Raw genomic sequence first — 15,119 nt, 5'->3', positions numbered from 1 at the left:
ATCACAGTTTGAGTCCCTTCTCCTCCTTCCCCAATTTTGCAGTTGAGAATAAATAAACTTCAGCTGAATCCCTGTTTTCTGGTCATGGTCAATTTACCTTTCTGTGCTTGCAGCTTCATTCTGTCTCGATGACTTTTATCTTTTCTTTTCTGGAATGTCAGAGTTCTAGGAGATTGGTCTGCATTGCTCACTGCTTTCAGTAAGCTCAGAATAGTTTGCCTGCTTGCAGAGGCGCGCACTTGTGCAAGTGAAAATGCTGTAACTGCAGCTTAATTGGACGGCTGTCAGTTAAGTGTAAGCATTTAGCCCAATACTGGAGCCCCCACCCAAAAATATGGGTTTATGACACACTTTTGGGGTGAATGGTGTTTGCCGCTGGCTACAGATTTAATTTTACCACCTGCTTGCTTTTCTATGTTATTGTCAAAGAAACATACTTTTCTGTACAGGTTTAGTTTTTAAGTCTAAGTGGGATACTGAGAGAGACATGATAATTTTGATAAAAATCCAGGTTCATAACATTTCAAAAAGTTTGTCCAATTTTTGTTTTGTTTTTTCTCATCTCTTACTTCCACTGCCAAATTATAGGAAAATATGAGAGAAGAATTTCTATATTGGTCCCTCAGATTATTATTTAATTTTATTTTCTTGCCATATCTAGTCTCCATCTCCAGATTCCTCTTCACCTCGAGGTGCTGAATCATCAAGCAGGCAACATCACCAGGATGCCTGCAGTACAACAGAACCCTCCACTAATAAAGAGGTAGAGTGAAATCTTTCTAAAAACCATAGTCTTGTTCTTGCTGCTCATGCCTTCTTGTTTTCCTTGCCCCCTTGTATCTGTGCAATCCCTTCTCTCCTAACCAAAACTGTGACAAACATGAAAAACTTGTTTGCAGTTCCTTTACTTTGTGCTTGCATGGCTGTCTGACTGAGTCTCTAACATACTTAAGGCTGTTTATCATTGCATTTCTGATTCTATGTTTGGCTGCCACAAAGCTCGCTTAACAGGCTGGGAGGTATTGACTTACTGAAGCACAGCCAACGCGACCTCTGTATTAAAGACAAATGAAAGGAGCCCTTTTTTAAATCCTGCAGAATGTCTTGCCACACAGAAAATAATGTTTCTCAGCAAGGTGAATAAACTTGCTTAAATAAAAACTAATCGGGTAGTAATTTTTGCTGCTTACCGTATTACCATTATACAAACTGACCTGTTGGAAGAACTAAGTGATTTGGTAACAGTGTTTCGTAGTCAGGATCTGGCAATTCCTGACTCCAGGCTCCTCAAAATCAAGCTAAATAATCCTTTTAATCCTTTTTTTTTTTTTAACTCATCTGAGAGCTTTTCACCCTGCAATAGTTCCCCCAGAACAAAATGAGATTGTCTAAATGGAACTTCTCACAGTGTGAAAAGGAAATAATTTGTTGTTAAAAAAAATACTTAGATCAGTGTAGACTGGCTGGCTCTGTAGGCAGAAAAAGGTGCAAATATCTGAGTTTTTTGCTTTTGAAACTTTAACAAATCTGACGTGAAGAAGAATCTTGAAAACCATTAGTCACAGTAGTTACAAGATACCATACTGTTATTGACAACAATGCATGAGTTACCTTCCACCATGACAAAGCTGGGGTACTATAACTGGAAATGCTGATTAAAATTGAAACACTAAATAGTAGTCCATTCTTTTTCTTTTGTTATCATCAAGGGGTAAAAAAATGCTTTTAACATATATATATTTGTGCCAGTTTATGTTTGCATTTAGAAGATGATGGAGGCTTTCAAAAGACCTAAGACAAGAAATTCTTAATTTCTGCTGTGCCAAAGCCTTCAACAATGGTTTGTGTCTTTACATACTCGTCTGCAATATTCTGAGCTTGTTCTAGCCTTTTGCTTTTTTACTTTACTTATTTTGTCACTTCGTGCATATTCTAACCATTAGATATCATTAAACATACTCAAAGGAAAAAAATATCAAGATGCTACTCATTTCAGTCTTTAGTATGTGACCATATGTAGTATTAGAAGTAGTAAAACAGATTTCACAGTAGGGTGTGTCAGGCTGTTTATTTCCCCCAGATAAGCAATAGTGCTCTGCTTTAGTACCTCACTTGCAAAAGTAACAATGACAAAGCAGCCTAATTATTTTTGGGAACAGCTTTTAGGTCTTAACAGAACCATTTTTTAAAGTGTAGATGTTATAATACTTGGCTGAAAGGCAACAAGATTAACAAGAGTAATAAAACATTAATGACCTAGCTATTTCATTGTTCATGGGTGTGTAAAATTAGAAGGTGTAGATTTCCCTTTTTTCAGTGACTTTACCTTGCTGTTGCTGTGGTCTTAGCAGAATGTCTTTTGATGTGGGCAATAAACAAAAAAAATTGTTTGCATGTAGAAATTTTGCAATAAAAGCATATATTGATGTTAGTTCACACCGTTTCATCCTGAAAGGGATTTGTATTAACTAGTCAGATTGATTAGTTGTCAAACCTGTAATTACAAACTTTGGTCAGGTCTTGAGCCTGTTTATTTAAAAAAATGTGCTTTGAAAGGGGCATTCCTGTGAGTAAGTCATCTCTGTTTTTCTCAAACATGCAGTGGATTTGTTCTCTAGGCCTGTCAACAGTCCAGCTGTTCAATTTTCCTCGTAGCAAAACACCAGTAGCAATTGCACACAATTGTTGAATTCTGTATGGGAGGTCCAGTAAAAATAGTCATTGCGGATAGAAGAGCTGCAGAGCAGCTTCTCCTAATTTGAAAATAATTGTCTGTGTCCTCACAGTGGTTGCTTTTCATTAAATGAGTTGGCAGTAGGTCAGTGTTTAGTGACAACTTTATTTATGATTGCGCTCTCTGATGGAGAACTTTCCTGGTTTTGTAGTACATCTTAGTCATTTTCACAAGGAACAGTGACTATTCTAGGGCTGTGCAGGCTCTGCTCTCTGCGTTATGCACATTTTGTTTCTCTGACACAAGTTGCTTTATTTTATAGCAAGGCCTGTGTAATTGGTTGAAAAATATTACTTATTTTCACATCCTTGTAATAATAAATGAAAAAGCCTCATGGGATTAGTGACTTAACCTGTTGCATAACTGTGGCCTTCCTAATTTCCACTAACACATGGAGCCTAGTAAGTTGTGTGCCATAAAGGAGAATAATTTAGCATATATGTGGATGTGTAAATGCAGCTGAAACTTGTCTAACACATTGGACCTTATCCTGATCGTACTTGGATCCTATTTTAATACAACCAAATTGAGCAGTCATTGGAGGAGTTTACAATCTGCTGCAGATTCCTTAAAGTTTTGTAATCCTTGGTTTATCAAAAATTTTTATCTGCAACACATGTGAAAGCACCACATATTTCTATTCACCTATCACCATCTATACACTGACACACAGAATATTCTTTGATAAATTTTCCTGTGTGGGTATATTATTGATTATAACAAAATGGTTTTCTCACTGAAGTTGTAGTTTTCAGATGTTTGATGTGTTACCCGCAGAGACTTTCATAGAAAGTTACAGTTGGAAATAAGGTATTACTTTAGTCGGTGTATTTACAAATACAGGATAGGGATTTTTTTTATTAGTTTACCTTCTATGAAATTGAGACTATCAGATTCTTTACTTGATACAAAATGGAAAATATAAATGCCCTTGCTCACAGTTTTCACTGTCCAAATCAAGTGCATGTGTATGTGTCTTTTTGTGTAAACATAATTGGTGGAGTAGTGTTACTAAATTCATTTACCCCACAGAGTACAGGTTACTGCCTAGCCTGTTGAAATTTGGAAAGTTATATGTAGACTGTATTGACATGAGGGATACATTTAAGATCAGTCCTAATGAATAAAAAAAATTTGGTTTATGATTAACTGACTGGGCTGATGGTTTCAGTCACGAATAGTGAGAGTATTGAGTCATCTTACAGACTTCTCAAAGTGTTTATATATAGTTGGAAAATCCACTGTCTATGAGATATGATGTATTTTTCTGTGTACCTCTTGGTTAGTAAAAACAGAGCATTGACTGGTAGACAGGAAATATGCTACTGAACACCAGCAAGTAACTGAAAACTGTAGCCCATTGCCTGATAGATGAATGCAATGCTAATGCAATACATTGTACTTGAGGATAATAGCCTCTAATGACTAGTTGGAGTAATATAATTCTTAATAAACTGTAGTCTTACTTTGCTAATAACTATGACTAATTTTTTTTTTTTGGCATGAAGAAATTTTTAATGCATATTGGCGCATGCTTTGTTCTGTTTGAAATCCTGTTTGTCTTAATTACAGTCCAGAAAAAGCTTGGCTTCATTTCCAACCTATGTTGAAGGTAAGATATAGAACTTCTAAATATTTTATCATATATCCAAAGAACTCCAGTATTTATAACATATGAAATTTTATTTTTATTTGTTGAATAGAAGAACTACAAGGATTGGATGATCTGATTTAGGTTAAACTGAGTCCAGTATGGAGCTGAAACTAAACCCTGCTAGGCTCTTTTGGAAGTTCAGAAACATACATCTTTTATTTTTTAGCATTTCATTCAGTTTCTCTCCCAGTTCTGCTGGGTTTTTATCAGTATCACTTAAAACACCACTAAAACTTTTTTTATGGAATTCACACAACACGTGTGAATGTGTGTGGACAATGAGCTATTGTTCTGACAAGGTTAGGCAAGATGACTGTAATGATCTCTCCAGCATTGGAATCTAATTGGCCGGCCTGTGAGAGGAAATCTTCCTGGCCTTACCTGTACTTATCCTCTAATTAAATAGAGCTTCCTGTCTCAGAGTCAGGGTTGCACTTGTACTCTTGCTAAACTTACTCAGAACAATGTGAAAAGCAGGTTTTCTGCTACATGAGCTTCTGTTAGCTTTTGTATGACTCTGCATTCTGTGTATACAAAGAGACTGCATGCTGTAACAGTTATTTCATTATGAGAGCATGACAGAAACAGAAAATTCAAAGATTCTTTTGCTATTTTGCCCTGACAGCAGTTGTGCCCCATGCTTTATAAAATGGCAGAAATAAAGCTGATGTGGTATTTCATTGTGAATGTCTTGGAATTCCCTGAGTTGCTTTACAGTGTCCTGTGTGATCATTCTTTTTAGCCTGTAAAATTGGTCGTTGGTTTAGTGTTCAACGTATGTGCTATACATTTTGGAATCTATAACCAGATCGTCAGCTACTGTAAATGTCATATGTTGTTTTGAAAATAAGTGAGCTTTGGAAATACACAGTAATGAAGGATCAGTCTCAGAATTAAAATTCATCTCCAGGAGGCAGCCTGCTCTATCAAGGGCAATCTTGAAGCATCCTCCCCTGCTTAAAAATTTTTTTAACTAAATTTTTCTTAGATATTGGTCTTTTGGGAAATTGCTTAAAAAAATGTACATACTGTATGTATGTTCACTTCCAATGACAAAAGAGCACACTCCTTTTTCATTTTGAGGGTTCTTCCTTCCTGAAGTCTTATCTGCACCTCTTTCAACCTGCGTTTGTGTTTTTCTGTTTTTATCAAGAAGTGTACTAAAAAGGGTTTGGAAATAGAAGTAGTGATAAGGGCTTTACATGCAGAGTAACAACAGCATTTAAAATGCTGTGGGGTTTCAGGACTGGAAAAGTGCACAAATATGCAGCACTTCCAGATGCATAAATTTCCCTAAGGGAAAAATTTTATTTATTTGGGTCATATACTTGAATGAGACTCGTTCATTTTGAGAGGTGACCAGATACATAGTATCTGATCAGATTCTGCACATTCAAGATGAGCATCTCAAAACTGCTAGTCATACATTTTCATATTTAAAAAAAACACAGCAGGCAAAAGCTCCTGGTAAGATTTGTGTATGTACTTGTATCTGTGTGTATAGTTTGAGTAGGTTATATATATACACAAAATGTATATATTAATATATAGGTATATATGTAGTTCCATATATTAATGTAGTTATATGGTTATATATATTAATGTAGAATTAGTTAATATATAATTAGTTAATATATATTTTAACCACTCATATTACATATTTTTAACATATATCTATAGTTAAAAATGACTTATATTTCTTTGGGGCTGTGGTTTTTCATGCTCATTCTGAGCGCTTGTTAATCTCTTCTTTAATAAATTAGAACAAAATTGGTATTCTGAATAGTGTTAGACTTTGTGTCCCCATTGCCACATAAACATCTGAGGATAACTCTTGAACTGATACACACTCCATTCTGATATTTTAGTTTTTTTGCTTTGCAAAAAAGAAACCAAAAACAGTTTACATTTTTGGTGATAAAATATTGACACTTATAGCATTCTCTAAAATGATTTGCCTTTTCACTGGTCTTGAACGTAGATTCTTTTCCTTACTTGTAACAAAAGAAACTTCTTAAATAAACCAACGTCCCTTTTTAATTGTGACAATGTTAACATCTAGTGAGAAATACCCAATCCTTTGTAGATACGATCTCCAAACACCACAGACCTGAAGTTCATAAATACTGTTTTATAAGGACTTAAATTTTTAGGTGCTGAATACTTCATCACCCTCTAACTTTCCACAGAAGTTGACAGAAGTTAAATCCTTAAGAATCCTGCAGGACTAAGACAACAGGCTTTTTTTTCCAGCCCATGCTGGAAAGCCCGAGAGAGCCTATGCTCTGTATATTTAACGATGAAATTTTTGTTTGTTCTTTCACTCATTGTCCTTGTTGTGACAAACTGTGAATTTTAAGGGACTATGGCATAAAAGTACTTTCCTTAATTGGGAGTTGATGCTACCAGTCTTCTCAGTACAGGGAAGCGTTGCACCTGTAAAGCGCTCCAGGGAGATTCCTCTGCCTGCTGTACTAGCTATGGCTGATAAGCAAGTGAGCAAGTTGCTGATGGCTGTTCTTAAATCGCACCCTTCCAGCCCTCTTTCTGTCTCTGACTGTATCTAAACTGTGATGTGTTTATGCTAGTCAGAATTACAAGGCTGTTGGTAGTGGGTGAGGGAACAAGTGAATACCCATTCCTCTTTGTCAGAGCAAAAGCTCTCAGAGGTTGTTTTGTCCAAGGGTGATGCCTGCCTCACAAGAGAATGAGCTATTGTGAGAGACAGGTTGGACTAACAATTACAGCTTCTGCTGGGGAAATGTTGAGAGCATTTGCTCAGTGTTTGGTACCTTTGAAAGAGCTGGTTGCCATGTCATCATGCTAAACCACAGTAGAACATTTACAGCCATCAGGTGCTGGCTCAAGTAGTCAGAGTGCTGCTGTTTTGCCATGGTTCAGTATGATTTTCTTCAGTGATTTCCTTCCTATCTTACAGTTCCTGGACCTTGTGATCCTGAAGACTTAATTGATGGAATCATTTTTGCTGCCAATTACCTTGGCTCTACTCAACTCCTTTCAGATAAAACTCCCTCCAAGAATGTGAGAATGATGCAGGCTCAGGAAGCTGTCAGCAGGATCAAGGTGAGGAATGAGTCCTGCCACTTCTCATGCTGGTGTCTTAGAGGCAGATGTAAACTTTTTAAGTGTGCAGTAGTCTTCTCATGTTGGGCTATCTGTGTTTTTAGAAAGGTCAAGTGACTGATCTTGCTTTCTGCAAGCACTGGTTTTATGCTACAGAATGATAAGGAATCATTTTAATTCCCTACAGTACTACTTGTTTCTTGTACTATAAGCCAAAATCTAAAGTGAGTGGTGGTCTAAGTTATATGTTACCTAGGTGCTGAGAGAAAACAAGTTTAGGGAAAAGCTAGGGCTGTAGTGGCTTCTGGTCTGGCATTTGATCAACGCTGTGCTCTTTTTGGCCATGTTGTGTGTAGTAGTTCCTCACCTCATAGCAGCTATGAATTGATAAAAAAAAACAGTACTCTGTGATGGTATGGAGATGTATGGAGAAAATAGTTTTTTCATGGAATCTGATACATTCACTACGCTTCCTTGAAAACAGAAATGGCCACTGATTTCTGTATGGGCAGGGATAAGCGATGGCTGTTCTCCTCCTGTATTGTAAGCTGACAATGGTGATGTTGTCAATGGATATTAAGATGTGTGGATAAAATATTGCGCTGTTGCAGAGCATGCTGCAATCTTAAAATAAATTCCCCTGCCCTGATACACTGCTGCTTGGTGGGCTCACAGTTTCCTGTAGCTTCTGCTAATTCAGCTACCCAATGTAATCTCATCTGAAAGTTTTCATGAGATTATTATTTATGTGTTCTTCTTTTGCACAGTTTGTGTTGGGCTCCAACTTAGACTCTGTGTGTACATTAGTGTAAAAGAGAGGGAGGAAGGGAGAGAGCATGTTATCAGCACAGTTGATAGTACTGTCTGTTAAGGTCACCTGATGCTTCCTACAGTCATTATTCCTCCCCATATTTTCTATGACAGGTGCCCACTTCAGTCTGCGCATGAACTTTTAGAGGGATGCTCCAGCTAGAACCATTTAGACACTTCCAGAAGGTGTAACTTTGCCCATGTTCAAATATACATAAGTTCTTGTAACCTTGTCTCTGAAAATCACCAGCTCTCTAGCACTAGAGGAGGTATGTTTGACAGGGAAGTAGCCTTCGTGTAACAGATAAGTCTTTCTCCACCTTTGTAGGGGCCTGCCAAAATTTAGACAAAAAATAAGCCTTTTGAAAAATGATGATCTGTGTGTGTTCAGTGGTGACAGTGGTTTCAGTACCATTTTTTTAAAAGACTTCCCAGTCAGTAAGCTTTCTCAAGTCTGCTGCTTGTAGTCTTAATGAGAGTTGTGTGTGCAATATTCCTTGAGTGGTTCTTCCCACTTTTACAGCTGAGACTTTCCCTTACAGTGTCTGCTCCTTTCTTACTCTGGGTGCAAGTAAGGCTGTGCCTATCTGTGTTTATTAGTCCCCACATCTCCTTTCCTGACACTTGGATGCATGGTAGAGAAGTTGCCTGATTTGAATGCAGACGAAACAAAAGGTAGCTAGAGAAGGGAGAGAAATAAGGACTTTGGTGAGACTGGATCTAGGTGGGAAGCGTAACTGGAAGATGAAAGGAACGGTTAGGATCAGCTGTGACAGAAAACTGGTGGTGGGAGCTGGAAGACTCAGGGAAGCTGGGCCAGGGGCTGAGCATGAGGTTTGCATCTAGCAGGCAAAGCATGTGTGGGAAAACAGTAAGAGACAAAGACTAAAGGAAGGTGAGAGAGAAAACCGGGACAAAAATGGACCGATTTAGAACTGGGTTTGTGAGCTGGAAGAGCATAGAATCTTACTTAGATATTAAATATATTTCTTAGAATTTCATTAACAGAATACAGCTCTTTCCAAGGGCTCTGTTATGCCCCAGCACTGCTTTGTCTCAACACGGAAGAAATCTGCTTAGCTCATTTCATCCGTCAGACCGATAGTTCATATACCAAATAAATAAACAGTTGTGCACATACTTGGTTGTCATAAATTTGTTCTGGGTGGAGACCCAAGTAGTTGTGTTATTGACCTGGTAAGACCCTAGCTTGTTCACATGAATTTTCTGAAGCTGTGAGTAAATTTCGTAAGATTGGTTGCTTACCGCTTGGCACATATTACCACTGCACACTTCTTTGACAGTTACTGCTTTTCAGTTTCTAAGAGAACTTCAGGAAGTGTAAATAGCCCCGGGTGTTAGGATCGCTGGTTTGTTAGATTTGGTTTTGGCTATTTTGGTTAGCTATTGTCATGAAAACCAGATTTACTTAGTGATGACTTGATTATGACAGATAGGAGTTCCTGCTGCCAGATGCACTGTTGCTCAAGACAGCATTTAGCCCAGAAGTGTAAATGTTGCCTACAGAGTGCTGAAGATACTTGTGTCCTACTCATGTTTGTTTACAGTGGTGTAAGGTGTGGCATGTGAAACATTTCTCTATGGTTAAAGATAACAAAGATTATGAATTAAGACTGATCATTTAAAAACTTACAAACATGAAGTTAAGAACATGAAGAAGGGGCGAAGGCCTTTGTTTAAGGCGTGCAGCTATGCATACCTTCCATTTAAATCAACATGTACTGTTAGGTACATGCATCTGAATGTATTCCTTCATAGTTTAATAATCCCTAGTAATGCCTCCTTTTAGCAGAGCCTTGAGACCATACATTCAGTCATTTAGAATTTGAACAGATTTTACAAATATTTCTCCATACTTTTTGTTTACCTGAGTATCTCTTCAGTTAAAAGCAGAAAAGAGAGCTGGGGCTTTTTTTCCTGCTCAGGTGCTTTTCTCCATGAAGTCCAGTCCAGCGAAGTTAAAACATGCAATGCTTTGAAGGCATTCATCAAACTTTTTTGACTTGATATTTCCACTAAAAGGTACTTCTCCATTCACTATTTCCTGACTGTAGTCTCCTTTTCCTCAAATAGCAAAGAAAGAAACACCTTTCCATGTTTTACTTTGGCTGAATCTATATAATACTTGTAACAGTTTAGAAAAGTTAATGTTCACAGTTACAGTTCACAACTGATCTGTGCAGAATAACTGTTAAATTTTGCATCTAAAATAACAATTAACTTTTGTTTTTATTTTTCATCAGCAGGTTTGAACAGTTTTAGATACCAGCTGATTTAATTACTGGAAGTAATTGAAGATAGAATCCATATGTGAAAATCATTTAGTATCTTGCATATTATTATTTATAAAGGGCCATCTGGAATTCTCTGGGCTGCAGTACATTTTTTGTAGAAGTTAAATGGGTTACATGTATTTAATCCATCCCTCTAGCATAAGTGGAAGTTTGCTGGGTTTTTTGTTTTTTTTAAATTAATAATATTTTGAAAATAGCAACTAGATACATAGTCACATTTTACACACGTTCACTTACCTTAAATGAAATGCTTGGACTCTGTGTATTTAAAAAATACTATTTCATTTAGATTAGGTTGTTTCCATTTTTCTAAGAACATTAAAAAGATCTTTTGATTTAAGGTAGCAAAATAACTTGATCATGAAGAGGATTTGTCTGATAATGTCTCTTGCATAGAATTATCCTAATTAATTTCATGGACCAAAGCTTCTTTCCTGACATTTCTGTGCAGCATCAATCACTTCTTAAAACTGGCACATTATTACCAGTTTTATGAGATATTTAAAAATCATTTTCCAAGAAGTTAAAATAAAATTAAGACTGCTCCCATTGAATTCAGGAGCAGAATTCTGAAGAAAATGCAGAACAAGGTATTTTGAATCATCTCTGATTCTGCACTGTAGACCTCTACCTCCAGGATTTTTTTCCACTTTCTCTTCTAAACCGGTGCTCTTCTTCTTTGGTGAGGTCTATCACTCTGTAAAGTTTGTACAAGTTTTGTGTGAAAGGGAACTTGATTTTGGAGAAAAGTTTAAATGCCCTATCTCAAGATTGTCTCTACCCAGTATATGCCAGGCAGTTGTATTCAAGATAAGTATATTATTTCTGAGTACCAGTGTAAATTAATTCAGTGCAGAGCCTTCAGCATGAGACAGTTCTAATTGCTTTTGCAGTAGGTTGCTGTCACCAGGCTATTACAAATTTCTCAGTATGAAAAGAGTTACCAAAAGCTGATGTGAAAATGTTTGTTCATATTGTTAAATAAGAAGCACAGTCTACACTTTCAATAGCTGCTTTCAGACTGGTTTAAACTAAAACTGAGAGATTGAAGTTGTAAGCATCAGTGTAAAACATTTGACGTGTCTGTGATTCAGGCTTCCTGTTTGTTCTTCCTAAACATAGTTAGTCATGAATCCTTATCTGTGAAGCCTGTCACAGTAAGACCCTTGCCCACCACAAGAACTCCTGTTAATTTACTTAGCTAAGAAGCAATGTTATGGTGGGAAGTAAAAGGATGTCTGCCAGCCAGGTGAGTATTGTACTACTTCAGTAAGGAGGTCCATAAGTTCAGTTCACCTTAGGTTTGTATTTTAACTTGAATTCATGTTTGCAAGACTTTAAGAATGATGATATTTATTGATATTATTGTTGTTGTCACAGTAATAGCACACAAGATACTGATTTATTGCAATGGGGTGAAATATCTCTGGATATAAAGCAATTAAACTGCTTACTGATAGGATAGTTTTCAGGTGTCTGTGGAAGTGAATCCTCTACTGCCTTTCATGGAAAAATGTGATATGGACCTTTAGGCTGCTGTCACAGGAAAACTTGTTGCCCAGATGCATGATGCTAACACTGGCATGGGTGCATTTGCACGGAAGGAGAATAAAATGGAGGGCAAAAGGGTTCAGTCAGTTATCTTCTGTCATTGTGTTTTTCCAGGAAAGACTAACATAGTTTTAGGGGGGTTATTTTTTAAGCTTGCTTATGTGTGTGAGAGCATTATGCAACTTGAATACTTGAATTTAAATGCTTTAGATCTGAGAAGACTGGAATAATAACGTTTGAACTTCTTCTCTCACCTTTTACTTGGTGTTTCTTCAAAAGAGCTCCTCATGTTTGCAATGCTATAAATGAGAGGAAGTGCCTTTAAAAAAAAAAAAAGCAGCTGTTTGTTTGGACTAACATTTGAATGAAAAACACCTAACCTTTGTATTCCTGGTGCAATTTCTTTTCATTTTTTAAACTGTGTTAAACGTAAAACTTTTTTTTTTTAACCAAAAAGGGGGAAATTAATCTAAGCAGGGACTAATTTAGAACAGCTAGTAGTCTGCGAGTCCTGGCATTAGTGTGCAGATCCCTGCTTGACTTGGAGTTTCTGTAAGTTCTTCTCTAACTGTTCTCCTGTCTCTGTTTATTCCATGCTAAGCAGATGGCCCAGAAATTAGCCAAAAGCAGGAAGAAGGTGCAGTACAAACTCCATCAGCTTGATGTTATGCCTGTTCTTTTGTTTTCTGGGAGGGATTTTTCCTTTCTTTTTATTTTGTGCTTTTATTTTCTGCATCCAGCAAGCTTTTGTTTAGGTTTATTTCTGAGCCGCCATACAAGTCGACATCTCTCAGAAATCAGTTGCCTGATTGGCCATTTTTTTGTTGCTTATCATTAGTCATTTCATGTTAGAAATAGGGTAAAGATTGGATTTATCAAATGGTTACAGGCAGTACCCAAAATGCATACTAAAGAAACAGCGCTGACATGACAAAGGTTTTAACTCTGTAAAATAGTAGATTAAACAATAAGTGTCTTTTTTTTATCCCGCTATAAAGAGTGTTTTGCCTGATTCACAGATGTGTCAAATTGCTGGATGCAAAAAAGAAAAAAAAAGTTTACGTATATACACACAATAATATGCTGAGTTTGACTGATTTTAGTAATAAGTTTTGTTTATGGAGTTTTTAAGTGCCTTTTAACAAATCCTAATTATTTTTAAAATTACAAGCATTTGCTTTCTGTTAACAAAGGTATGACTTCTGAAGTGGGTTAGTACTTGAACAGTATGTTGTCTGACTGTGAAGACCTTCTTGCCAGAACTGCGTTACGAATTGCTTAAACTGCACCCACCTGTGGTACAAGTTTTTCCGTTGGTCTGAGCAGTCACTGTTAGCCCATATAGAAACTCCTTGGGCAAGAGATACCTGTAGTCCCTTGTATGGCTTGTGTGAAAAACCTTCCTTAAAGAGAGATTCATAATGTGAGGAAAATGGGAGAATCATTTGATTTTTACGGAATCTTTATACAGTTCATGTTGCAGTGAGGTATAACTTTACTGGATCAGGAGAGCGATCAGGGAGGCTTTTATGGGATTAACAACTTTTCAAATAATATCTAATTCACTTTCATATATATGTATGTAGTTTCCATATCTTTGTGTTTATCTTTAGCTTTTGCAATCTAATACTCTATTTTGCATTGCTGTTCTGGTGACTATGTCTTAGTGTGCCCCTGTTTGTGATCTAACATCATCTTTAAGGATTTTACCTAATGTATTTGTTAACTCTGATCCCTTTATTCGCAGGCTCCAGAAGGTGAATCTCAGCCCATGACTGAAGTGGACCTCTTCATTTCTACACAAAGAATAAAAGTATTGAATGCAGACACGCAGGTATAGGCAAAGAAGCCATTGTCGGTGTTGCAATAATAGTCTATTGAAACAGACTCTCACCAACCTGCAAAAAAGTGGCCTTCAAAAAGTGCTGGTTCTTGTATTTCCCTCCAGGATTTCCTAGTAAGAAATCCATGCTCAAGAACCATATCATACATGTGGTTAGTCTGGTGTGTTACTCTAGAAAATGATAAGAGTTCATTCAGTCAGCCCACTTCTTATGAGAAGCTAAGTTGTTTACGTTATAGAATATTCTAGGTAGCCTGGTACTATAGCACAATAAGCGTAGATTGTCCACAAAGGAGTATAATGCATGTGGTTGTGATAATTTGAAGTTCATAGTTCTGTGTATGTTGGTCCCGTATGTGCCCTGCACATTCAGGTTCTGATATTGAGGTCTTTGCATTCTTTTCCACAGGAAGTATAATTTTAATTTATAAAACTTGCTCTTTGGTTTGTTTCTGGAAAGCGAAGCTCTTGTTTCTCTTGGCATCTCCTCTTGTGCATGAGACTTTTTATGGATGTTACTAACAAGGGTCTTATAATTGCCATTACTGTGTTTGTCTAACACCAGGAGAGCAATAAGAACTTTCTGAAAACAGCTGCTGATGTTGGCTTTTCTGCTACCTAGGAAACCATGATGGATCATCCCCTGCGGACCATTTCTTACATCGCAGATATAGGGAATATAGTTGTTCTCATGGCGCGTAGACGAATGCCACGGTCTAACTCCCAGGACAATGTGGAAGCATCTCACCCTTCCCAGGATGGAAAGAGGCAGTACAAAATGATTTGCCACGTCTTTGAGTCTGAGGATGTAAGGAATTACTCTGTCTCATGATTGTCTAGGGGTGGAAATATAAGCACGTTTTGATAGGCTTGAAGTCCATCACTAGAGGTTCTGTTTATTTGTTAACTGCAAAAAAATATTTTGCCTAAGCAGAGGAACTTGTCTTCTGTTTACATGTTGGGGCCTGACATTTTGTTCACAAAGCTGGTTTTTGTAGAAAAGCTTCCCACTTTTAGGTGCCTACAATACCTTCCAGTGGCAATGAGAGGCAGGCCCATAGCTTACATGTACTAGCTCAGAAATTCTGCCTGTGAGAGTGACCGTCTATCAAAGACTTTTATTTCTCT

At 37.1% G+C, this 15,119-nt stretch overlaps 1 protein-coding gene across 1 annotated transcript in view; it reads left to right on the top strand.

Moving 5' to 3' along the window:
- APBA1 (amyloid beta precursor protein binding family A member 1) overlaps window positions 1-15,119 on the top strand; it is a 41,883-nt gene that overhangs the window by 12,278 nt on the left and 14,486 nt on the right. The window contains exons 2-6 of the mRNA XM_067315898.1: window positions 662-763; window positions 4,307-4,346; window positions 7,327-7,472; window positions 13,896-13,982; window positions 14,614-14,799. Of these exons, the coding sequence (XP_067171999.1) occupies window positions 662-763; window positions 4,307-4,346; window positions 7,327-7,472; window positions 13,896-13,982; window positions 14,614-14,799 (561 nt within the window). The remainder of the gene's footprint in view (window positions 1-661; window positions 764-4,306; window positions 4,347-7,326; window positions 7,473-13,895; window positions 13,983-14,613; window positions 14,800-15,119) is intronic.

The sequence above is a fragment of the Apteryx mantelli genome, chromosome Z (assembly GCF_036417845.1).
Source record: "Apteryx mantelli isolate bAptMan1 chromosome Z, bAptMan1.hap1, whole genome shotgun sequence".
NCBI lineage: Eukaryota > Metazoa > Chordata > Aves > Apterygiformes > Apterygidae > Apteryx > Apteryx mantelli.
The sequence above is the reverse complement of the archived record's forward strand: the minus strand, read 5'-3'. Positions and strand labels throughout refer to the sequence as shown.